The sequence below is a fragment of the Rhinichthys klamathensis genome, unplaced genomic scaffold (assembly GCF_029890125.1).
Source record: "Rhinichthys klamathensis goyatoka isolate OS25496 unplaced genomic scaffold, OSU_Roscu_1.1 h1tg000557l_1, whole genome shotgun sequence".
NCBI lineage: Eukaryota > Metazoa > Chordata > Actinopteri > Cypriniformes > Leuciscidae > Rhinichthys > Rhinichthys klamathensis.
This window is the reverse complement of record NW_026607025.1, coordinates 2,460,210-2,487,500: the sequence shown is the minus strand read 5'-3', so window position 1 is coordinate 2,487,500 and position 27,291 is coordinate 2,460,210. Positions and strand designations below refer to the sequence as shown.

The following is a 27,291-nucleotide window of genomic DNA, read 5'->3' as shown; positions in this document are numbered from 1 at the left end:
TCACCATGGCAGCTTCATGCTCTGGAGAGAGACAAAGAGAGACCGAAAGTGATGTGATTTTCATGCAGCATATACATATTTTTTTCTAGAATCCACTAATAATAAATAAAGAGATATTATTAACTTCATACCGTCACTGGCAATGCCGAATATCTCCTTCAGTGTGCTGATCTCTGAAAACAAATTCATCACAGCTCTTTAAAATTTTGAAGACTTGGATCATATCATCGAAAACAGGATTTTCACTTTTGAAAAACATATAAAAATACATATAAAAAGCATTTAAATAAATACATAAGAGTCTTAAAGGTATTGTAAACATCAGAGAGATGGTGAAAATACTAATGAAATTATTAAAGAAACATTGATGAGCGATTTAAAGAAGATTAACTATTTTATAAATAAGCTTGTTTATAATAATAAACGAAAAAGTAAAGAAATATTTTTTATTTGTCTGCTTAAAATTTGAATGTGATAAAATAGACACCAATGTTCATGAAATAACTGTATCAATATCAAAATTAGTATTAATGTTAATTTAAAAACAAAAAAAATGCTGTTTTTGAGATTGTTATTTTAATAAGTGTAATATACATAATATAATTATTTCATTATTAAAAATATTTTTTTTTAAATCAAATTTGTTCACGTTTGGAAATAACTGAATTAATATTAAAATAAATTAAAATATTTTAAATTAAAAACAAATTTATTTGACTTAAAATAAAACAATATAAAAATGCATGTATTAATTAATTGTGTTAAAATAATTAATTAAGTGTGTTAAACAGCTTAGAAGCAGATCTCCTAGAAGTGGTAAATGCCTCCAAACTCCCTGAAAACTGCAGTTGTCAAGCCCCTCCTGAAAAAGAGCAATCTGGATAAGACCATCTTGAGCAATTATAGACCGATCTCAAATCTTCCTTTCATAGGCAAGATCATTGAAAAAGTTGTCTTCAATCAGCTGAACAAATTCTTAATCTCGAATGGATACTTCGACAATTTTCAATCTGGTTTCCGATCGCATCACAGCACAGAGACAGCTCTCATAAAGATAATAAATGATATTCGCTTAAATACTGATTCAGGCAAATTATCAGTGCTGGTACTACTCGACCTCAGTGCTGCATTTGACACGGTTGATCACGACATACTTCTTGACAGGCTGGAAAACTGGGTGGGGCTTTCTGGGATAGTCCTAAAATGGTTCAGGTCATACTTAGAAGGGAGAGGTTATTATGTGAGTATAGGAGACCATAAGTCTGAGTGGACATCCATGACTTGCGGAGTCCCTCAAGGCTCAATTCTTGCACCACTCCTGTTCAACCTGTATATGCTCCCAATGAGACAAATAATGAGAAAGAACCAAATTGCTTACCACAGCTATGCAGACGACACACAGCTCTACTTAGCCCTATCGCCTAACGACTACAGCCCCATTGACTCCCTGTGCCAATGCATTGATGAAGTCAACAGTTGGATGTGCCAAAACTTTCTTCAGTTAAACAAAGACAAAACTGAAGTCATTGCGTTTGGAAACAAAGATGAAGTTCTCAAGGTGAATGCATAGCTTCACTCTAGGGGTCTAACAACTAAAAATCAAGTCAGGAATCTTGGTGTGTCTCTAGAGTCAGACCTTAGTTTCAGTAGTCATGTCAAAGCAATAACTAAATCAGCATACTATCATCTGAAAAATATTGCAAGAATTAGATGCTTTGTTTCCAATCAAGACTTAGAGAAACTTGTGCATGCTTTCATCACCAGCAGGGTGGATTATTGTAAGGGACTCCTCACTGGCCTTCCTAAAAAGACCATAAGACAGTTGCAGCTCATACAGAACGCTGCTGCCAGGATCCTGAGCAGAACCAGAAAATATGAACACATCACACCAGTCCTCAGGTCTTTACACTGGCTCCCAGTTACATTTAGGATCGATTTTAAAGTATTATTACTGGTATATAAATCATTCAATGGGCTAGGACCTCAATATATTGCAGATATGCTCACTGAATATAAACCTAACAGATCACTCAGATCATTAGGATCACATCAGCTAGAAATACCAAGGGTTCACTCTAAGCAAGGAGAGTCTGCTTTTAGCTATTATGCCAGCCGCAGCTGGAACCAGCTTCCAGAGGAGATCAGATGTGCTCCTACAGTAGTCACTTTCAAATCCAGACTCAAAACACATCTGTTTAGCTATGCATTTACTGAATGAGCACTGTGCCAATGTTCGTCCGACTGTTTTTACTGTACTGGTTTTGTCTTTGTTTGTTTTCTAATTTCTAATTTATTTATTTTTATAATCTCTGGAAGAGATTTTGAAGGAGAGCGGGAGAGTCTTCACTCCGATGAAGCGAGTGAAGGAGTAAGTTATACTGCTGTATAAGAAGTCGCTGAGAGCGTCGTTAAGGGTAACGGCAGCGTGTGGGGCCCCCGCTGGGCATTACTGGTGTAGCACCGCCCCAGCAGAGTACGTCCCTGGGCTAGAGGTCCAGTGGCACCGTAAACCGGCTCAATCTCTTCCATCTCAGATAGGGGTGGACCAGTACTACTTTATTTGATTTTTTATTCTAAACTGTTTTAAATATTCTTATTTGTTTTGATTATTTTAATTTCTTCTATGTAAAGCACTTTGAATTGCCATTGTGTATGAAATGTGCTATATAAATAAACTTGCCTTGCCTTGCCTTGCCTTAATTAATTAATTAATTAATTAATTACAATACACATTAATGAACAATCTTAACATTTCTGTACAGACTGTAAATGAGCCAGGTTATAACATAAATGCTCATTTTCACCTGTAGTCCCGAGGCAGGAAGACAACAACATATAAAATAATGCAACACAATAGAATATGACAATATACAATATCAAGCAAGAAACACATTAGCACACATTCAGGCAGAACACATTGTATAAATAAAATTAGTCAAAATGAAGACATTACTGGGAACTTTTAAGGATCTGTTTAAGGTGCTTTTTAAATGTACAGTAAGTAGGACATTCCCTAATGTTTGTTCCAAAAATGACCTTATATTGTAAATTAAAAAAAAACGCTACAACAGTGAAGAACATGATCTTTAAAGTAAGTGTTGCACCTGTAAGGTCCTTCTCTCTGAACCGCACCATGGGAAACACCATCTTATCAGCGATCTGTGTGGCCAATTCATTGTGCAGAGAGTTCAGCTAGAGAGAAATTAAAATACACTTGTTATTCAAATATTACTGTGGTGTTTTGACAGTAATGTCACGCTGAATTGTTCCCGCTTTACTTTATATTCTGAATAATATGAACTTAAATTCTGCAGTATGTGAGGCAAATGATGAAGGTCATATGATCAGGTGATCTCGCCATTTTGGCAAACATCAAACAACCAGCATGAGAGAAACAGCCCACGCCAGCTGCCACACGACTGATGGACTCGTTCTGACAGAGCACACACACACACACACACCGCAGGAGTCTCCTCACCTCTTCCACGCTTTTGGCGAAGTGCTGTAAAGTGTTGATCACCTCTTCGTCGCCTTTCGCCAGAGCAAAATTCTGCACTCACAAACCATCATGTCAGATTTATTGATAACACATCCGATATTCAGACATTCCCAGTACTCATCATGGCTGCTAATGCACTGCTGTCGTTTAAAAGGGAAATAAAGCGCTCACCTGCTTCTCATACTCCAAGAGCTGTTTAGAAAGCTGTTCGGTCGCCAGAGCCATTTCATTCTGCGTACAGGAAACTCAATTAGTCAGATGAAGAGTCAGAGTCAGCACCAGTTTGTTTGCATGGGGATCTTTCTGAGGAAACAAGCTTTCAAAGGGGCTTATTTTATTGATTTTTATTATATAAAATTATTAAATATAAAGTAATATTTACAATATACATAAATATTTATTTTAAACTATGTTCATATCATTTTTATATATTTTTTATTTGCCAACAGAAGGTAATCATGAATAATCCAAAAATATTGATTATATAGATCATATGTGTGAATCATGGTTTATATATTGATTCAGGAATTATAAACATAAATTCAGACTTTTAACTGTACATTCAGGATTTGCATTTACATATTCAGGAATAATAACTATATATTCAAACCTATAACTATATATATATATTCAGATTTATCTATGTATTCATGGTTTACATTTATTTTGAGTTATCTTCAGATTTACATCTTTATATTCTGATTTGCATTAATATATTCAGAGTAATAACTACATATTCAGATTTTAAAATAAATATTTATAAATTCACATTTACATACTTAGAAGTGCAACTTTATATTCAGGGTTTATAAATATGTATGAAGATTTCACATAATTATTTCCTGTTCGGACCTTCATAAAATATATTTACATTTAATGACACATTTGCAATCCATTTAAAGGGTTAGTTCACCCAAAAATGAAAATGATCATTTCAGAGGTCACTCTTCCGCTGGAACTAGACTCGCGTATGGCCGTTTCCGGAAGTCAGTTATTATAGTTTATAAAGTTATAAATATGGATATTTTTCATACAAAAATGCATGGCTTCACTTCAGAAGGATTTATTAACCCCCTGGAGTCGTATGGATTACTTTTATGATGGATGGATGTGCTTTATTGGGCTTCAAAAACTCTATTCAGGCTCTATTCACTGCCATTATAAAGCTTGGAAGAGCCAGGATATTTTTTAACATAACTCTGCTTGTGTTTGGCTGAAAGAAGAAAGAAATCATTTTCATTTTTGGGTGAACTAACTCTTTGACATTTATAATGCGCCATATTTCCAATTATGACAGCATAATCAGTTGAAAATAACACAGGGTTGGCCTTTGAGTTAGGATTTGATTGGATTGTAGATGCTGTGATACTATTGGTTATTATTTTCTCCCCACCCCTGAGGCCTTGATGACATCAGCAGAAAAGAAAATCAGTTTGCAAACTTTTTTCTTTAAAATACCATGCACTGATAAATCGTGATCGATAAACTGAACATTTATTTAGATATAGTAAATTTCGCTTTTATGTTGCCTCCACTGTTGAAGTCAATGTGAACACGTGTGTGTAGTGTACCTGTGCTCCAAACACTCTCTGCATAGACTGGAGCAGCTGGTTTGTGTAGTTAGTGAGCGTGCCAGCATCCTCTTCAAACACACTGAGCAAGGACCGCGTCTGCCACAGAAAACACAAACCCCAGTAAACACTCGATATTCACACAGTGTTAAATGCACTAAGCATTCGTACAGCGTGAAGCATGCTGGGTGTATCCACAGGTGTGTTCTGTCAGGGATCAGGTCAGACTTCTGGGTGTGTTTCCAATGCAAACAAAAGTGACTGGCCGGGCGGAGACATCTGTGGGTTCATAATCTCAAACACAGAGCATTATGAGATATGACTCAGACACATAACTTGTGCGTATAAAGTAAATTATTAGTTCACTGAGAATATCACAAGTATGTGGGAGCGGCTTCACGGTTTGAACTGCAATAACATAGCATGCGAATTAGGCCTAATTATGATTTTGGAATAGCTAATAATAATCAAAACCGGTTGCACAAAGTTTTTTGTGTGTTTCACCTTATGTCTCACATGCTGATCTGATGTCTCTGATTATTTGTTGTTGTTGTTGCTGTTGTTTCTGATCTGCCAGTGATGTCTCAGCACTGATATACCAATATATATAATAGATCTGATCCGCATATGTGATGTATCAGGATCAGGCTTTTGTGGGTTTGACCAACTAAACAACATCTCACTCCTCCCATACAGGCCCCTCCATTCACAACACCACTGCCAGCAAAACATTTACAGCTTTAAAGCACCAAAGCAGAAAATAAGACGCGCGTTTGTAGCGTCAGATGCACGTATGTTTGACACGCGGCTCTCATTTATAAACATATGATCAACATACGTGCAGGATGTGTCTCGTGTCTCATATGTGGCTCTTATCTAGGAATAAAACCCTTTGAATAATAAACTATACAAGTAGTTATATAAACTTAACGAGCTGAGGTGATTCTCTACTTAATCGTGCACTTAAATTGATGTTTAATTAAGATTAGCTCGCACATATGCTCTGCGACCAGCGACATACGCGCGGGTCTCGACAGCGCATCATCAGTTTTGCAACGCAAAACGCACAAAACCGAACAGTTATGAGTGCTAAAACATTGAACAAAGATCCAGTAAACAAATGTTTACCTGCGGACTGTCCTGCAGGGCCTCCTCGAGTAATAATTTGTGGTGTACGGCAGGCATCTTTCGCGTCGGAGACAGTGAGAATGGAATACAAGGATGAGGACTACATTTCCCAGCATGCAGCTGCTCAAATACGAACCGGAACTGCTTTGGTTGCATGCTGGGGAAAGCAGTCCTCTTTACTGGGCATTGACTCTGCTTCAAAAATACACAAAGCACAAATAATAATAATAATAATAATAATAATAAAGTATATTGTCATTAAAAACTAGTTGGAACTCAAAACAAAAAAAAGTGTTGTTTTTTGGGGTTGGAAAGTTTTCCTAACTTCTATCCCACAATACCCTCTGCTGGACTACACTGGTATATTGTCACTTTTTGAAAATACCATATTATTTTTTTCCTTTTGTATAATTAGGGTTTATTTAGGGTCTATATACATATACGGCTTTCATTCACATAGCCCACGAAGGCAGTAAAATATAGAATTTATATATTTTTTATTACATTTTAAATGTATCAGTTCTGCATTTAGTATTTTCTTGATCTCTATGTTTTTCATTAAGATTATGACATAATTCTCAGTTCACAATAGTCCTAATGAACTCCTAATAGAAACTCCCATTTTGTCCAGAGTTTGATCATGTGCCACAGATCATCAGAAAGTTCAGTAGCGGATGGGAGACTCCAGCGGCCCCCGAGAGGCTCCTACTGATGTCATAACAAACATCTCTTTGTGAACACCTCAAGGCTGAGCGCTCGTGATCCCAGACCTTTAAACCCAGAAACCAACATCTGTGTGTCCACCATTTGTCATCAGCCCCGTCCAAACAATATCTAACTAAAATTCCTAAAAAAGGAGACAAACAGATAGATGACAGATAGACAGATAGAACTAATTAATTGTATTACATAATAATAAATATGTTTATTATTATTTCTTGCTTTTTACAGTTTCTGACTTGTGATTTGTTTTAAATATTTTTTTATTATAAACATAAATTAAGTCTTTTGATTCATTTTATTACATTATAGCTTGCTTTTTATTGTTTTGGTTGTATTTTGATTTCGTTAAAATGTTAAATTGTCATATATTTTTAAATAAATTATAAATGTAAATTATTTTTAAAAAATGTATTCTATTGTTTAATTTTATTACATTTGTATTGATTTTATTATTTATTTATACATTTTAATAACATTTTCTCATTATTTAATTGGTTTTAGTTTTGGTATTATATTTATTTATTTTAATACATTTACATGCTGACTCATGCTTTACATGCTGACTATTATATTTATTTATTTTAATACATTTACATGCTGACTCAGCATGTAAATGTATTAAAATAAATAAATATAATACCAAAACTAAAACCAATTAAATAATGAGAAAATGTTATTAAAATGTATAAATAAATAATAAAACCAATACAAATGTTGCTGACCTGTGAAACTGTTTATTTATTGGTACGAGCATGCCTGTTTGGACGGAGTTCCTGCACACCGTTATTACTCTTTGTACAACTGGAGGCTGGCCACACCCCCTTCTGTTACCACGGCAACACTATCAGGGTGGAGGAGAGGACGAATCATGTGAGGTCATCTCTCTCTCTCTCTCTCTCTCTCTCTCTCTCTCTCTCTCTCTCTCTCTCTCTCTCTCTCTCTCTCTCTCTCTCTCTCTCTCTCTCTCTCTCTCTCTCTCTCTCTCTCTCTCTCTCTCCAGAATGATCGAGGCTGTGTTCAAGGGAGCTCGTGCATCACATCAGCGCCGTCCTTCACTCATCCGTCCTCCAAAGCAGACACGGAAGAAAGCTGTGTGTTCATGCCAAAATGGGATGTGGAAATTCCTCTGCCACCAGCACGACTGCAGGAGGTGAGTGTGTGTGTGTGTGTGTGTGTGTGTGTGTGTGTGTGTGTGGCTCACTTACTCGCGCGCTGCTTTTTATCAATGGACGTGTCATGTTGTGGATTCTAGCGCGTGCGCTTTGTTTTGTCCTTAAACACTTGATTTCTGGAGGTTAAAGTTCGTGTGGGAGCCTGATGAAGTCTCGTACCCGCTGGGGACCTCGTGTCCTCCTCTGTTGTTAGCAGAAGCGGATGTGGAGGAATGTTCCGTTAGTCTCAGGTGAAGGATCTGATCATCAGTCATGGAGATTTCCTCACGTCTAATATGTATTCAGGTCAGATCTGAGCTTATAGACTTGATGAAGAGAGCGTGTGTGAGCGGCGCGCGCTGGAAAGAAAAAACAGAGATCTCTTTAGCATCTCAATCGTTTCTATCCTCTTCTCTAGAGGTTTAGAAGAGATCTTAAACTGTGCTTATATTCGACCAAAGTCTGAATCAAAAGTCAGAGATCTCAATATGAACTCAAATATTTGTCATTATTGGCATCGATGGTTCCATGAAGAACCTTTAATATCCATGGAACCTTTCAATTGCTCAAAGGGTTCTTTATATTATTAAAAATGTTCTTCACACTAAGAAAATGGGTATGAAAGGTTCTTATGGGAACAAAAAAATGGTTCTTCTAGGGATAAAAAAAACCCTTATGGAACCTTTATAGTTTTGTACTCTTACTTTTTGTGTCTTTTTCAGGAGAAACAACATTAATATTTAGCTGAAACATAACTGAGAACACCATTATGTGTCCTCACTGTCCTGAGCTATGAAAGATCAATATTTTAGCAATACATGTTACATGAAAAAGCCTGGACGTTGAAAATACGGACGCGAGAAAAGCTGGAGATGATTCAGCTGTCAGACGCCAGTGAATGAATTTAAATGTGCAGAGAGTTTAATTTCAAAATGCTTTATTGGTAATCAGCATTTCTCATTAAAATGCAAACTGGATACAAGAAGAGTGTAACAGCTATGCTGTTTTATTATCATGATGTTTTGGTTTCCCTGTTTGCCTGCTGTGTTCCTTATATACACTGAACAAAATTATAAACGCAATACTTTTGTTTTTGCCCCCATTTTTCATGAGCTGAACTCAAAGATCTAAGACTTTTTCTATGTACACAAAAGGCCTATTTCTCTCAAATATTGTTCACAAATCTGTCTAAATCTGTGTTAGTGAGCACTTCTCCTTTGTCGAGATAATCCATCCACCTCACAGGTGTGGCATATCAAGATGCTGATTAGACAGCATGATTATTGCACAGGTGTGCCTTAGGCTGGCCACAATAAAAGGCCACTCTGAAATGTGCAGTTTTATTGTATTGGGGAAAGTCTGGGTGGGTCCGAAAACCAGTCAGTATCTGGTGTGACCACCATTTGCCTCGCGCAGTGCAACACATCTCCTTCGCATAGAGTTGATCAGGTTGTTGATTGTGGCCTGTGGAATGTCGGTCCACTCCTCTTCAATGGCTGTGCGAAGTTGCTGGATATTGGCAGGACCCGTATACGCCGATCCAGAGCATCCCATAAATACTCAATGGGTGACATGTCCAGTGAGTATGCTTGCCATGCAAGAACCTGGATGTTTTCAGCTTCCAGGAATTGTGAACAGATCCTTGCCTCATGGGGCCGTGCATTACCAGGCTGCAACATGAGGTGATGGTCGTGGATGAATGGCACAACAATGGGCCTCAGGATCTCGTCACGGTATCTCTGTGCATTCAAAATGCCATCAATAAAATGCACCTGTGTTCATTGTCCATAACATACGCCTGCCCATACCATAACCCCACCACCACCATGGGCCACTCGATCCACAACGTTGACATCAGCAAACCGCTCACCCACACAACGCCATACACGCTGTCTGCCATCTGCCCTGTACAGTGAAAATCGGGATTCATCCGTGAAGAGAAAACCTCTCCACTCAAGTCGGTTACAACGACGAACTGTAGTCAGATCGAGACCCCGATGAGGACGACGAGCATGCAGATGAGCTTCCCTGAGACGGTTTCTGACAGTTTGAGCAGAAATTCTTTGGTTATGCAAACCGATTGTTGCAGCAGCTGTCCGGGTGGCTGGTCTCAGACGATCTTGGAGGTGAAGATGCTGGATGTGGAGGTCCTGGGCTGATGTGTGGTCTGCGGTTGTGAGGCCGTTTGGATGTACTGCCAAATTCTCTGAAACGCCTTTGGAGACGGCTTCTTTTTTGGAGCTGTTTTTATTTTTTAGGTCTTTTTGGTTTGAATTTTTGACATGTTCTGTTTTACTGTGTGTGTGTATTTTTGATTTACTTGTGAAGCACTTTGGTCAACATTCATGTTGTTAAAAGGTGCTATATAAATAAACTTTGACCTTGACCTTATGGTGGAGAAATTAACATTTAATTCACGGGCAACAGCTCGGGTGGACATTCCTGCAGTCAGCATGCCAATTGCACGCTCCCTCAAAACTTTCCGACATCTGAGGCATTGTGCTGTGTGATAAAACTGCACATTTTAGAGTGGCCTTTTATTGTGGACAGCCTAAGGCACACCTGTGCAATAATCATGCTGTCTAATCAGCATCTTGATATGCCACACCTGTGAGGTGGATGGATTATCTCGGCAAAGGAGAAGTGCTCACTAACACAGATTTAGACAGATTTGTGAACAATATTTGAGAGAAATAGTCCTTTAGTGTACATAGAAAAAGTCTTAGATCTTTGAGTTCAGCTCATGAAAAATGGGGGCAAAAACAAAAGTGTTGCGTTTATAATTTTGTTCAGTGTAGTTAGTTTCCCTGGTTGTTAATTGGTTTCCACACCTGGGTTTCAGGGATCTGTGCTGAATTGGTTTGCATCTTACCTCAAGGACAGAACTTTGAAGAAGGTGTTCTGCAGGGCTCTATTCTGGGTCCTCTTCTTTTTGCCTTATATGCTTCCACTCACTCATATTATTCAGAAACACAATTATCATATCATCTTTCTGCCGATGACACTCGGCTTTATTTTTTCTGTTAAAAACAACAACGTTTCTGTGTCTAATCTGTTTGCATTTCTTCAAGACATTAAATTATGGATGGACTTACAGTTAAATAATAATAAAACTGAAAGAATTGTTTTTGGCCCAACAGCTGTGTATTCTGGCATTGTTAATAAGCTCCTCCAATGTACGCGATTGTGTTAAAAACCTTGGGGTTATTTTCGATCCCACGTTGTCTTTTAAAAAGCTGATTAGTGATGTTGTGAAAAATTGCTAATATCAAGAAGATGCTATGAAAGACCATGAAACTGTATTTCCTGCTTTTATAACATCAAGATTGGTTAACTGTAATTCACTCTATCTGGGTTTGCCTAAATCAGCTCTGAAACGGTTGCAATTGGTGCAAAATGCGGCAGCCAGACTATTGTCTGGTACTAGAAAACGTGAGCACATTACTCTAATACTCGCCGTGTTGATTTTAAGATTCTGCTCTTTGTTTTTAAAGCTTTACAGTATATATAATCTCCTCACTCTCTTCGGCCTTCTAGTCAATTTCCCGCTCTTCTGGAATAGTCTTCCCTTCCACATAAGGTCTTCCCCTTCTATTTCTATGTTTAAATCCTCTTTGAAGACCCATTTTTATTCTTTATATTTTAATTCTGTTTGAGGGTGTAACATTTTCATTTGTCTTTTTGTTTTTTTCTTGGTTACGTATGTTTTAAGTTTGTTTTACATTTGTTGTATGCACTTTGGTTTTAACATTTAGTTTTTAAATATGCTTTATAAATGAATAAACTAAACTAAACAGCTGTTCCTTTTGACATTGATTACGCTTCTCATGTATTTAAGCCATGTGTTTCCTTACTTCCTTTGTCCGGTATGGTCAATGTTGATGCGGTTGTGTGTACGTTATCTCCTGGGATCTCCTGATGGTTCTGATATGGACTTATTATTACAGACTGTTTTTTTTCCCTACTCCTTTTGTTGTGTGCTTCACTGCAACCAACCGTGACAAAAAGAGCCAAACAAAATGAACTTTGGTTAAAAATAGAATTAGCCTTGCATGTCCTTAGAGATAAAATGATGAATGATTGACAGGTGAGATGTCAAAGTAGTGGCATCCATCACTACTAAACAGAGAGAATGTAGCCTAAAAAATATATATATATATATACAGTATATATTGCTCAGATGATGCTCTTCAGGCCTCGGGAGACTTATTGGAGATCTCAGTTACATAAGTGCCAACTTTATGTTTTTTCCTAACATAAAACATAAAAAATTAGTCATAGTGATTCTATAAAATGAAACTATGAAAAGAATTTGATAAGAAATGTTTGAATTCATACGTAAAATAAAGGTTCTTTATTTGGCATCTATGAAGAACCTTAAACATCTATGGAATTTTTCCATTTCACAAAAGATTCTTTACAGTGGAAAAAAGGTTCTTTAGAATTTTTTAATTGTTCTTCACAAATTCTTCTATGGCATCACGGATACGCGGCGAAAACACCCTTTATTTTGAAGAGTTTATTGAGATCTTTTGAATGCACACTTTGGTATCTTGGGATCTTTTTCTCAGGAGAAACATCTGAGAAACAGAAGAGTTAATCAAAAGCTCCATTTCTTCTCATAGTTATCTATAGAAGAAACAACTGAGCCAGTAAAGAGACTTTTTTCTTTTATGAATCCGTGTACTGCCTTTGAGGAGTAAGATGTCAAGATGGAAGGTTGTTTCTCGACCCAATAACTGACCTAGGTTGTGCTGAGGACAAGAAAACACACAGAGAAAAGCCTTCGGTGAAAGAGCATTAGTCTAAAATAAATGACTGGATCCTCCAAAACAAAAAGGATAAACACACTATACATGTCAAAACTCCTCAGTTGATTCTGTCAAACGACTGCTATTGAGACTTTAATAAAGACGAGTGAGAGAGAGCGAAAAGTCACTGTACAAATGAACGTTTGTAATCAAGGAATTGAACTGCAGCGCAGACTGAATAAAACTGCTGGAAACATCACTCTTGTGACCAGTAAAATCAATACAGGCATAGAAAGAACGGAATCTGATTAAAAAAACGAGTCAATGTCGTTCTTCTTCTGTGTGGTTTGTGTGTCCATAAACAGTGGGATTTTGTTTTCTATAGAGGGTATTATACAACAATTTTTTCCCCGTTCACTTATAAAGTACTCAAGGTTTCTTGCACTAAAAAAAAAAATTCTAAGTAAAAGATTACGATTCGCTGCTACACACACACACACCTTTTGTTTTATTTAAATAAAAAGATATATGTATGCATGGATGGATGGACGTTGTCAAAATGATCCTGTACACAAAGAACTGTAGCCTGGGAAAACCCAGACAACTACCGGCAAATTTAGATTTGCTCTGAAAGTTAGTCTGGCAAAGAGCTCATTCAAGCCCATTTCCAATCCGTCGAAACCGAGGCACCAATCAGAAACGTTGGGGCGGGCTTTACACGATGACGACAGCGCTGGGATTTTGAAGCAGATTTTGTAGCCTACATTACAAAGATGGATGCCGCCGTCGAACATCACTCGTTCGAATCAGCTATCGCGTCTGTTTTAAGCGATTTGAACGTTTCCTTTTTGTTAAAAACCGAGCAAAGAACAACACTCGGAGATGTTTCTCCGCCGCTCTGCATACGTCATCTCCTTCATCGCTCTGATTGGGTTTAGGACTATCCGCGACGTCTGTTGGTGACGCCCCTCTGGAAATGATTTGTCTATGACGCTTTGCCAGACCATAACTCAGTTACAACTGAGAATGGTCTGGTTTTAACCAACCAGGCTAAAAGAACTGCGGAAATGACTTAAAACGCTGTATTCTGCTCCCAGGCCAGTAGATGGCGATGTCACTTTGTAAAGAAACAAACACATGCGCATGACGTCACCGTTTCACAAATTCGTGTTTCTGTAGTTTACACTGAAACGATAGAGGTTTTTTTTTAAGTTGCACCTTGAAACCTGCTTTAAAAAAAAAAAGGCTGCTGTTGTTGTGTAAATGAAAGGCTAACACTGTAAATGAAAGTTTTCAGTTTTTAGTTGGAAAAAAAACAGACGGAAAAAAAAGGATACAATTATTAGTTAAAAGTATATATATATATATATATATATATATTTATTTATTATATATTTATTTATTTATTTATTTATATATGACTCCTTAATGTTGACCTAAAACTTAAATTATTTAAATGATTTAAAATGTCAATTATACTTTCTTCTTTGTCTTACAGGTCCAGAAGCTGCCAAGGATGTGTGAGTAATTTAATTCACGACATATCCAAACATACCATATTCACGAATCTGAGCCACAGAATGAATGTCACGACCACTAACATCCGACCGAAATTAATAACAGCGCAAATGCGGAGCGCTGAGCTGAATTAATTACAGAACAGCTCAACACAAAAAATACACACAGACATATTTCACTGAATCCTGGGGGAGAATCACTCAGCCTGTTCAGTGGCTTTTGTGGTGCACATGGGCCCCTGAGGGTCCGAACGCATGCTAGCCAATCAACCATCATTACCCCCCACCCCCCAGTTTACTGACAAAAACAGCAGACGGCAACCGTGCCATCAGTGGAAAAACGCCCGAGCGTGTTTAGACAGCCGATTTCTGCTATGACATCAGCCTGCGTATTCTTTTTTGAAGTGCTTTTAGCATTTAACATCTATAAAAGGATACAGAGGAGCTGAATAATTTCTCACCGTATGAAATATTTAATGATTTTCCACTCTCGATGCAAGCCGGAATTAACATGCTGTCGCTCACTGTGAGTGAAACCATTTAGATTGGATTTCATAAGTTAAAATCCTACTCAAAATCTCCATGGTGAAATTAGAGAAATGGCATATTTAGTTTGATGAGTGAAAATGAAGTAATCTTAAAGTCACCATGAAATTAATTTTTTTTATTAAATATTGCAGTATTTAATCTAAATAACTGCCTCTCCCTCTTGCAGCGACATCTTGGCTGCATCCAAAATCCTCTGATATTGCATATTTCCTTACTAATATAGTAGGCAAAAAACAGTATGTCACAAAAGAAGTATGTCTGAATTCACAGTAGTCTGCAAAAAGTACCCGGATGATCTACTACTTCCGGAGAGATTCTGAAGTGTGCATGTGATGGACACTTTACTATCCCATGAGGCCACGGGAGAGGATTTATGAATGGAAGTGAAGCGACGCAACTGACGCTGGTTGGTCACATGATAATGACATAAAGGCAAATGTAGTACGTCCAGATTACATTCATACTATATAGAACATGCTTTTTTAGCAGTCATTGAGTAATTACTTATTCAAAACAAGTACCTACTCAAGATAGTATGTGATTTCGGACGCAGCCGTCTTCTCTGATGATGCGTTTACTGTCATGAGGGCGGGGCAACCTGTCACTCACATGCGATCGACCAATAGCAAACCACACCATCCAATCAATTCCTCATGAACAAAATCAAGTCCCGCTCTACATTTTTTTCTTGTTGGAGAAGTCGTTTCACTCGGATATGCATCACAATGAATATGGAGACTGAAAAGACTTCCATTTCATGGTGACTTTTTAAGGAAAGAAAATGCATTTTCAGTGGACAAAAACATTTTATTGGGAAAATTGAAAGTGCGCTGAAATGTATTGAACAATAGCTTTACCTTGCTCTGACTAGAGTACATCAGCAGGGTCTTGAGATGAAAACTGCTTCTGAATACGGTATGTTTTGATGAGTCTTTTGTGAGGCATCTTTTTGAGCAGAGAGGAAACAATAACATAAAATACATGAGAGATAGCATCTCACAGATGTGTCAATCACAGAGATGGCTTCATCTTTATTCTCTTGATGCAGGACAGAAGAACCTTTACCAGATGATGAGAAACGAAGGTTAGACGGTCTTTTGAAAACATGATAATATATACAAAACCATGAAAACATCAATATGAGACTGAATCGGGACCATAATAATGGATGTGTAGCGTGTGAGATCTAACTGTGTGTTGTGCAGGAACTATGGAGGAGTGTATGTGGGCCTTCCTGCAGATCTGACCGCAGTGGCTGCCAGCCAATCAAAAGCCACACGTAAAGGTGAGGACGAACTTCAAAGAAAGACAAAGAGACCTTTAAAGAACGGTAATGACAGTATATTCTGTTTGTTTTGGTATTTTGTCTATTTTACGGGACCGGACCAAACATTTGCTTCTGCTGTAATAAGTTGCTGTAATGTTGAATGTGTACTTTTCAATAACAACTAATAGACAGTGGTGGCCAAAATTATTAGAACGGTAAGATTTTTTTATGTTTTAAAAGAAGTCTCTTCTGCTCACCAAGGCTTAATTTATTTGATCCAAAATACAGTAAAAACTGTAATATTGTGAAATATTTGTACAATTTAAAATAACTGTTTTCTATTTAAATATATTTTGAAATGTAATTTATTCCTGTGATCAAAGCTGAAATGTCCGCATCATTACTCCAGTCTTCAGTGTCACATGATCCTAATATGATGATTTGATGCTCAATAAACATTTCTGATTATTATCAATGTTGAAAACAGTTGTGTACAATATCTTTTTTTAGGATTCTTTGTTGAATAGAAAGTTCAAAAGAACAGCATTTATCTGAAATAGAAAGCTTTTGCAACATAATAAATGTCTATACTGTGACTTTTGATCAATTTAATGCATCCTTGCTGAATAAAATTATTGAAATTGAAATTTCTTTAAAAAAACAAAACAAATAAAATCTTACTGACCCCAAACTTTTGAACGGTAGTGATAATGTTACAAAAGCTTTCTATTTCAGATAAATGCTGTTCTTTTGAACTTTCTATTCATCAAAGGATCCTGAAAAAAAATTGTACACTACTGTTTTCAACATTGATAATAATAATAAATGTTTCTTGAGCATCAAATCATATTAGAATAATTTCTGAAGGATCATGTGACACTGAAGACTGGAGTAATGATGCTGGAAATCCAGCTTTGACAACAAAGAAATAAATTGCATTTTAAAATATATTCAAATAGAAAACAGTTATTTTAAATTATAAAAATATTTCAATATTACTGTTTTTGCTGTATTTTGGATCAAATAAATGAAGCCTTGGTGAGCAGACGAGACTTCTTTTAAAACATTAAAAAATCTTACAGTTCTAATAATTTTGGCCACCACTGTATATATATATATATTATTTATTATATACACATGCATATATATATATATATATATATATATATATATATATATATATATACACACACACAGATAGATGATTTCAGTTTATACAATCTTATTTTACATGTTATTTTTTTATTATTACTTTAATATAACTATGTATGTATGTATATATATATATAAACATATATATATAATTTCATATATAATATATCATATCATAATAATAATCCTTTATTGTATTATTTTAACAATTTCAATAATTTTAAGTCACTGAGTCAACCTAAAAAATCAAATAGTTAATTGTGGGACAAGCTGAGTACATGGCCATCGTGAACCATCTCTGTAAAGTTGCCTACCATATAAAATAATAGACTTCTGAAGCCTTTATTTGAGGAATAGAGAGCAATTTATTTAGTTATTTCACTGAAAAAAAAAACATTTGTTTCTCTATAATGCATCTGGCATTATGCAGCCATATACATCAATAGACAACAGAATATAATAACTAATGTTACCTTTTAGGCTATAATACATAGGGGAAAAGCATGATGAAAGACCTCACGACAACACAGTCGTGATGAAGGGCTATAATGGCTGGTTATTACCCATAATAACCCTGTGTAAAAGGCGGCAGCGTGCGAGAGGAACAGACTGCGGTATTACATTTAGATTACACAGCACATTACCAGAGAGACTTCACATTACATTTCTGCTTAAAAACAAGTTTATTCTTTATCTGGAGAACAGCCCCTCGATGAGTCTGTAAAAAAAAAAAAGTTATTTAGTGTTATTAAAGGTACAATATGTACGAATTTTGTAATAAAATATCCAAAAATCACTTGCAGTGTGATATATTTCCTGTAGTTGTGTACTTACAATATCCCAAAAGTCTCCAAAGATTTTTTATTTCAGAGAAATTCCAATTTTAAATAAGTGGCCGTCCCGGAAAAAAATGTCGCCTGTCGATGACGCAATATCCGCACAATCCTCGGTTTCCGCTCGAACTGCCATAGCCATGACGTAACCATGGCGACAGACGTAGACAACTGCGCAGTGCGTAACGTTTAGCGGCACGCAGTTCTTGTTTCTTTCAAACATAGACCATGGCAAGCAGACTTTGGGACAAACAAGGAGAACTAAAATGAGGATCAATATCAGCGTGGCGTTTTTGAGATGCGGAGAGCTCCACGTCCGCTAACTTGGACTCGACAGCAGAGATGCTCACAAGTCTCCGAGCTAGAGTCCAAGTCAAGTCTCAAGTCTCTGAGCTAGAGTCCAAGTCAAGTCTCCGAGCTAGAGTCCAAGTCAAGTCTCAAGTCTCCGAGCTAGAGTCCAAGTCAAGTCTCAAGTCTCCGAGCTAGAGTCCAAGTCAAGTCTCAAGTCTCCGAGCTAGAGTCCAAGTCAAGTCTCAAGTCTCTGAGCTAGAGTCCAAGTCAAGTCTCAAGTCTCCGAGCTAGAGTCCAAGTCAAGTCTCAAGTCTCCGAGCTAGAGTCCAAGTCAAGTCTCAAGTCTCTGAGCTAGAGTCCAAGTCAAGTCTCAAGTCTCTGAGCTAGAGTCCAAGTCAAGTCTCAAGTCTCCGAGCTAGAGTCCAAGTCAAGTCTCAAGTCTCTGAGCTAGAGTCCAAGTCAAGTCTCAAGTCTCTGAGCTAGAGTCCAAGTCAAGTCTCAAGTCTCCGAGCTAGAGTCCAAGTCAAGTCTCAAGTCTCCGAGCTAGAGTCCAAGTCAAGTCTCAAGTCTCTGAGCTAGAGTCCAAGTCAAGTCTCAAGTCTCTGAGCTAGAGTCCAAGTCAAGTCTCAAGTCTCCGAGCTAGAGTCCAAGTCAAGTCTCAAGTCTCCGAGCTAGAGTCCAAGTCAAGTCTCAAGTCTCTGAGCTAGAGTCCAAGTCAAGTCTCAAGTCTCTGAGCTAGAGTCCAAGTCAAGTCTCAAGTCTCTGAGCTAGAGTCCAAGTCAAGTCTCAAGTCTCTGAGCTAGAGTCCAAGTCAAGTCTCAAGTCTCTGAGCTAGAGTCCAAGTCAAGTCTCAAGTCTCTTGTGGTTATAAGTGTTGCATCACGTACAGCGACCCATCCAGGTTGCTTAGAACACTGCATAGCTTTATATAAGGAATTCAAAGCATATAATATGTTAGGTTACACTTTATTTCGATAGTCCACTTTAGACATTCTACTAACCATGTACATTTTCAACTACATGTCAACTAACTCTCATTAGAGTATTAGTAGACTGTAGTAGACTGTCAGGTTATGATGTGGGTTCGGAGAACAAGTTGACTTGTAGTTGCCAAGTTACTTATAGTCAGTAGAATATCTGTTGGGGAACCAACAAAATAAGTTATTATAATATATAATTAGCAGATATTAAGCAGACAGCCTACTAATACTCTAATGAGAGTTAGTTGACATGCAGCTGCAAAGTTACTGATAGTTAGTAGAATGTATAAAGTGGACTATCAAAATAAAGTGGTACCATATGTTATTATGACTCCTTTATCTATTAGCATACAGTATCAGCTTTGATTTTGGTATATAATCAGTGTAAACAGGCTATTGCAACATGACAAAAACACCAAGAATGCTTTACTTTTAGTTAATTTCTTTATTTTGCCTTGTAGCTTGAACATACCAAGACATAAGACCAAATATAGAAAATGATATAACTCGCAACACTAAAATTGACAGTCCTATTTAGTGCAAAACATCAGTGTAGCTAAATGCAAATTAACTATTGCATTCAAATGAAATTTTTAACACTACAGTGCACTTCCAAAACATTAAAATGCTCAAAATCTTTAGTGTAAATGTGAAGCAACTGACCAACTTATGGCATGTAACTTGTTAAGAACAAAATGTTTAGAAATAAAAAAATCCAAAGGGTGAGATCAGACTGGTTAACCTTCTCTTCTCTCAACACACTAGGTATGGGCCACAAAACATTTCTGGCTTCTTCTGGCTGCACTGCCTATGCAACTAATCATAGCTTATATACTGTAAGTCAACACATCCCAGACTCTCAAACCAGTGTAACGTTATAACTAAATGAAACAGTAACGTTACATGATCAACAATAAACCTGTTTGTAGACAACGGGCAGCCAGCGGCACATAAATGATTAACGTTACGTTAATCGACCACCACAAGTTTGGTGGTCGATTAACGTAGGAAGACAGTCGGAGTTAACCTCACTGTGTGTGGGACTTAAGTCGCACTCGAGTCCGAGTCTCAAACTCGAGTCCCCATCTCTGCTCGACAGAGCTTCACGAGTCACGACTTGACAGCTTTATTAGACAGGTGAGCCAATGTACATAAAACAAAGCAAGTCCCATCATTCAGCTCATCACTGCGTCATAAACCTACGCCTTTGTTATTGTTGGAAACTGCGCCCTCTTGTGGCGAAAAAAACCTACATATTGTGCCTTTAAAGGGAGAGTTCAACCAAAAATCTAAATTGTGTCATCATTTACTAACCCTCATGTTGTTCCAAACCTGTATGAGTTTCTTTTTTCTGCTGAACACAAAGGAAGATACTCTGAGGAATGTTGGTAATCAGAGATTGATTTCATAGCCATTGACTTCTATAGGAGGAAAACAATACTATAGAAGTCAATGGCTGCAGTCAACTGTCTGAATACCAGCATTCTTCAGAATAACTGCTTTTGTGAACAGCAGTTGGCGGTCGTGCTGGTTCTCAGAACAGAGCTTAATAATACTAACACTTACTATTCTATATCTATTATATATAAAAAGTCCTTGCTACGTGTGCGGCGCTGGTCTAGCTGAGACTGGTCACGACATTTACACATTGCTGCCCTATTGTTGATGTGACTGTTTCTATTGCTCTCGCTTTGGATAAAAGTGTCCACTAAATGATTCAATGTAAATGTAATAAGAGTCCCGACTGCAAAAAGAGTGTGTGTGTGTGTGTGCATTTATGACCCGTCACCTTCTCCTTAATAACTTGTTTAAAGCTGCCCAGAGAAGACAGCATGCACACTTTAGTGCATGAGTTTTCCAATTAGTGGTATCTGTTGAAGCTCAAACCAAAATTAATTGTCAGATCGCTCCCGCTGTGATGTATACTAACAGCTTTTTCCTTCTTTGGCAGACTGACTGCAGATCACATGAAACTACAAAGCTACGGCCTCTTTAGAATTCAAGCTCTGCAGTCGCTGATTTACAACGGATATTAAGATATTCGAGGATCGAGACGTTTTTGGAACTGAAACCAGAACCACTTCGGAATGACATCACCGTGACATCATACTGGCTGGCGTACAGAAGGGTTCTGTTTGGAACACTGAGCATTATTGTGACTCTGAATGTAGACACTGTTGCCATGGTAACCGGCGACCCCCTGACCTCACGCTCCTCACATCCTGGTATTTTGTATTCACCATGGCAGGGCATTACCAGACACGATCAACTGTATGTCTCTGCAATAACAAGACTTTTTTTAATCTATTCCTTAAGACTTTTCTTAGACACATTAATTAGATAAAAGGATCCGAAAAGGGTGGTGTAAGTGTAACCGGTTCGACTCGACCTGCGCCGAGCGGGATTCGAATAGCCGTCTCCGGCATGGGAGGCCAGGGGTGTAGTGAGGTTTACACACACAGCTCTTACTAGCTTGGCTCCGTTACACTAATCCCCTAAACCTCACTAACATCCGGGTCACGGCACCAAATGTAACCAGTCCTACTTGACCCGCTCTGCGCGGGATTTGAACCGGCGTCTCCGGCATGGGAGGCGGGCACGCTAAAGGACACTAAATACTGCTTATGGCTTGCTTCCGTTACACAAGTATTTTACATATGTAAGCACGAAAACATAACAACTTAGTCAAAATGTTTAGCACTTAACATGACTTAACAAGAGCTGTTGACATGACTACTAAATGGAAATAATGACATTAATATATAGACTGTAGTTTTCTTATACACTTTGAAAGTCACATCACTATTACAATGAACACATCTATTAATAGCATTTACTAATCAAAGAGTTCTTATATTTATTCTATTTCAGGTTATTGACCTGTGATTGTACCAATTTTTGTGACTGATGTGAATTCTGTATTTGAAATAAAAAAAAATGAGATTTTAAGAAATTGAATTGGCGTCTGCATCTGGAAAAAAATTGTCTTTTTGCATCTACATTCTTAAAAATAAGGGTGCCAAGACAAACTAAAAACAGAGTTTTCACAGCGATGCATTGGAAGGTTTATTTGGGCTTTCCAAAGTACTTTTTAAATGTCCCATTGATGTTTATTTACACTCTTATTTTTAAGAGTATAAAAGTATAATTGGCATACCCCTTATTATTTTTAGCATGTATGAGGTGTTTCTGGGTGTTTCTTCCTCATATCTGCTTCAAGGTCTTGATACATTTTTGATAAAGTTTTGGAAATATTCCCTTTTCGAATTGCCTGGAAAACCACCTCGTGCGAGCGTAAAAACTTTTTTGCGATATATGGGAGTTTTTGCGAAAATGACTGTTTCCATTGGGTGTATTTTCAGTTTACAATTTCAATTTGCACAATTTGAAGGGTAATGGAAATGCTAACCCTAACCCTAACTATGTAAATCTGGTAAAACTATGTAAACCTTACTGACCCAAAACTTTGTAACGGTATATTATAGGATATGATTCTTTGGCGACTGAAAGTTCTTGATGTTTCATAGGTTCTTCAGGTCAGTATTTTGATTTCTAAAAGTTCTTCAAAACACCAGCACATGATGGTTTACAAAAGAACAAGACTAAAAGGTTTTTAGTGGACGTTAAAATGGCATCAGAAACTAAACAGATGAGAGTTTAAAACAGAAATTCAAGGAAAAACCACTCGCACTGTTCCAAACCTCAAGAAATTCTATGAAACCGAGTCCTTGCAGAACATCACACAATGACAGGGATGTCATTTATCATCTGACTGCCGCTCAAAAGAACCTTGACAACAAAAGCTGTTTGTTTTTTAGCTTTATAGATGGAATTATTTATCTCAGTGGAAAACCTTGGGAGACTCTGTGCTTAGAAAAGTAATACACACCACGTGTTATAGAACAAAGTTTGTTCAAAAAGAAAAAGGCCAATAAACACGTCATCAGAGAAGAGAAGTTATTTTGATTAAAGAATATGAGGGTACGTGAATTTAAAAAACAATGATGTACAAGGATAAATCATTCATAATAAAAACGCCAATATTCTGTAAAAAATTAATTTTCAATTTTGACTTTATGGTGGCTTTTAGACGTGGCATTGATTCAACAAGGTGCTGAAAGCATTCTGTAGAAATGTTGGCCCATATTGATAGGATAGCATCTTGCAGTTGATGAAGATTTGTGAGATGCACATCCAGGGCACGAAGCTCCCGTTCCACCACATCCCAAAGATGCTCTATTGGGTTGAGATCTGGTGACTGTGGGGGCCATTTTAGTACAGTGAACTCATTGTCATGTTCAAGAAACCAATTTGAAATGATTCGAGGTTTGTGACATGGTGCATTATCCTGCTGGAAGTAGCCATCAGAGGATGGGTACATGGTGGCCATAAAGGGATGGACATGGTCAGAAACAATGCTCAGGTAGGCCGTGGCATTTAAACGACGCCCAATTGGCACTAAGGGGCCTAAAGTGTGCCAAGAAAACATCCCCCACACCATTACACCACCACCAGCCTGCACAGTGGTAACAAGGCATGATGGATCCATGTTCTCATTCTGTTTACGCCAAATTCTGACTCTACCATCTGAATGTCTCAACAGAAATCGAGACTCATCAGACCAGGCAACATTTTTCCAGTCTTCAACTGTCCAATTTTGGTGAGCTCTTGCCAATTGTAGCCTCTTTTTCCTATTTGTAGTGGAGATGAGTGGTACCCGGTGGGGTCTTCTGCTGTTGTAGCCCATCCGCCTCAAGGTTGTGCGTGTTGTGGCTTCACAAATGCTTTGCTGCATACCTCGGTTGTAACGAGTGGTTATTTCAGTCAAAGTTGCTCTTCTATCAGCTTGAATCAGTCGGCCCATTCTCTTCTGACCTCTAGCATCAACAAGGCATTTTAACCCACAGGACTGCCGCATACTGGATGTTTTTCCCTTTTCACACCATTCTTTGTAAACCCTAGAAATGGTTGTGTGTGAAAATCCCAGTAACTGAGCAGATTGTGAAATACCGGCCCGTCTGGCACCAACAACCATGCCACGCTCATAATTGCTTAAATCACCTTTCTTTCCCATTCTGACATTCAGTTTGGAGTTCAGGAGATTGTCTTGACCAGGACCACACCCCTAAATGTATTGAAGCAACTGCCATGTGATTGGTTGATTAGATAATTGCATTAATGAGAAATTGAACAGGTGTTCCTAATAATCCTTTAGGTGAGTGTATAAAAATAATAAAAATATGATTAAAATAAATAATACACAGTACAGTACTATAGTTCGTAGCTCATAACTAAATATTTTCCCAATTAATATTTGACACATATTTACAATATTTATTTTTCACAGTATAGATTGGGTATTTATACATAAAAATGTATAACTGCCTTTTAAAGGGATGGGGGTCCATGGCATCTAAAAGATTGAAAACCCCTGGTCTAAAGCATCTACTGACAGTGTTTTAGGCCAAAAGCATAATATATCCATTCATTTTTAGATTACTCTCCTTCCTGATTGTACCTGAAAATGATGATGAGCTTCAGTTTTGTAGTGTGCTCGTCTTTACGCACGTACTCTGAGTTACGTGATCAGACACACACTCTCAATCTCATTACCCACTCTGCAGCTGTCTGCCTGTTAGTCATCAGCTGTAATTGCTCTCTTCAGATCTCGATCGCAGATCAGTGACTGACTCCCCAGCGGTGACAGATGTGCTGTATGCAGAAAACACAAATAACCTGTGGAGACACATGTGGGGAATAAGAAGTTGATAAAACCAAGCCTAAACAAAACAGAGGTCAAATGCCAAGGTCATACTATGGAGGACCATTGAGGGTCCCACTTGTCGTGGAGCCTGGGACAATATTTCTGGTTTTAGCAAGTGAGGAAAGCTTGTTGTTACTTACACAGCCACCAGATGTCACCGTTGCACAGCGGAAGTCTAACATGCACTTACAATTGCTGAATGCTGAATGTTTAAATTTTGTTACAAAAAAAAAATCTCTGAAAACTGGCACATGAGAGTGTTTGGATGAATAAATGGATGAATTTAGCAATTTTAGCAGTTAATTCCAGGCATAAATAACAAGGCTGCCATGTCTAATTTGATATTGCGAATTGCTAGAAAGCTTTAAAAAAAAACGTCTTCTTTTTTTGATGTGCTATGTGACCAAAGAGTTCACTGTAGGAATAAATATGAACCATACACTCATATAGGAAACCACAAGTATGAAATGGACACCTGTGCTAGGCTAATCATGAGCTGGACTGAGATAGCATACATGAGTTTCCCCAAAAACAAAAGCAAAATACACTGTGGTTCTTCCCAGTTGTGCGTGTTTGAAAGCTTACAGATTTGTTCACAGGTTAGCTATTCATGTTGAACAAAATCACACATGTTGACTAGTCCACACTGCTGAAGAAACACTGTTTTCTGGTCTCAGCTTAATGGTCAGCCTAGTCATGCTAATATTCAGATATTTTTTGGGCACTTGTCAACTGGTCACTTCTAATACCATTAGATAGAGAAAACCAGTTGGATGGCCAGTTAATACCAACTACCTAAGGCCGGTTTAATACGTTTTTCTTTTTTTCAGTGAGACAAGGCTTCACTGATTAAAAGATAAGCACAATAGCCTGTAGTGTGTGTGTGTGTGTGTGTGTGTGTGTGTGTGTGTTTTAGCAGTACACTCACATAAAGAAATACTATATAGCAAATCTCAATTGCTTGATTGTTTATAGCATCGCAAAATGTAAGTTATATTATCGCCCAGTTCTAATCTATTAAATGCAACTATAAGGCATGAAAATATTCTAAAGATTAACATGATTATCTGTAAAGCTACTTTGAAAGCATGTATATTCTATATGTGTTATATAAATAAAGCTGACTTGACTCTTTCAACATAAATCGTCACATTTGGCTCGGTGATTGTTTTCTGGTCTCCAGTCTGCAATCTGTTGGAATTAAAATGTATCTTAAAAGGTCTCACCCCAATCAACTGTACTAATCTCAAACCAGTGATTAAGAACAACATCTTTAACTCTCGGAGATCAACAGCAGTGAGTGTGAAAGGTTAGCAATGAAGAAAACATGTCAAGTTCCAAACCAGCGAATCACCATAATCAGAGAACGACTGAACAGAGAGATCGGATTCCTCCGTAACCTGATTGGGTTTGGGATTTTGATGGGACTTCTTTTCATGGCACTGCCCCATAACTCACTTGGGTATTCGTGGTATTATCTCCGTACACTGCCGTTGTCTTCCTCTGAGTGTCACGCTTTGGTCTAATGGAAGCCCCCCCTCTTATATGCTTCCCATTACGGCTGAAAGACCGTTGAGGCGGTCCCTCACAACATGTGGTTTTATTTAGAGCAGGTGAAACAATGTAAGAAAATAGATCCGTCATTCACTGCATTCCAGGGGTCAGGAGAGAGCAGCGTTAAATCATGGAAAGACTAATCCTGGAAAGATTGTGGCTTTACGGTGGTGCTGTGTAAAACTCTGTCGGGGTCTAAAAGTGCATCGTCCCATCGCTAGCATGACTGTTACGGTCATGTGGAGCGAGAAGGAGGCCTGAAAACACGCAGTCCGCTCGCGCCGCATCCACCGACCAGGTGTTTTCACTCAAATCTCTGAGGAACAGCCTAATTTGATTTGGAGTTTAGAGGGTGTTTTGCGGCCCTTTATGTAGAACTTAAACACTATAAGCGATGTGTTTGATTGGCCCTTTTTGAGGTTCCAAATGGGACTTCCATTCATTCTAGAACATTTAACCGAAATATATATATATATTTAGTGAGAAAAAGGCTAAATATTAACAGTGCATTAGCAATATTATTTAAAAAAATTATGTAGAATTTTTTTTTTAATAATCATG

At 37.7% G+C, this 27,291-nt stretch overlaps 2 protein-coding genes across 2 annotated transcripts in view; one reads left to right on the top strand and one right to left on the bottom strand.

Moving 5' to 3' along the window:
• The window catches only part of appl2 (adaptor protein, phosphotyrosine interaction, PH domain and leucine zipper containing 2), a 12,998-nt gene extending 6,692 nt beyond the window's left edge, over positions 1 to 6,306 (bottom strand). The window contains exons 1-7 of the mRNA XM_056239229.1: positions 6,199 to 6,306; positions 5,071 to 5,169; positions 3,671 to 3,730; positions 3,479 to 3,550; positions 3,105 to 3,192; positions 132 to 173; positions 1 to 21 (exon numbers count right to left, since the gene is read on the bottom strand). The exon at positions 1 to 21 is cut by the window's left edge and continues 38 nt beyond it. Coding sequence (XP_056095204.1) covers positions 1 to 21; positions 132 to 173; positions 3,105 to 3,192; positions 3,479 to 3,550; positions 3,671 to 3,730; positions 5,071 to 5,169; positions 6,199 to 6,255 — 439 coding nt within the window. The 5' untranslated portion in view covers positions 6,256 to 6,306. The remainder of the gene's footprint in view (positions 22 to 131; positions 174 to 3,104; positions 3,193 to 3,478; positions 3,551 to 3,670; positions 3,731 to 5,070; positions 5,170 to 6,198) is intronic.
• A 1,570-nt stretch (positions 6,307 to 7,876) lies between these two features.
• LOC130073684 (overexpressed in colon carcinoma 1 protein homolog) lies at positions 7,877 to 21,708 on the top strand. The gene is given in 6 exon segments (XM_056239241.1): positions 7,877 to 8,012; positions 8,014 to 8,071; positions 14,322 to 14,343; positions 15,938 to 15,973; positions 16,095 to 16,174; positions 21,364 to 21,708. Coding segments are annotated over 6 exon segments (291 nt in total). The 5' UTR covers positions 7,877 to 7,922; the 3' UTR covers positions 21,369 to 21,708.
• The last annotated feature ends 5,583 nt before the right edge of the window (positions 21,709 to 27,291 follow it).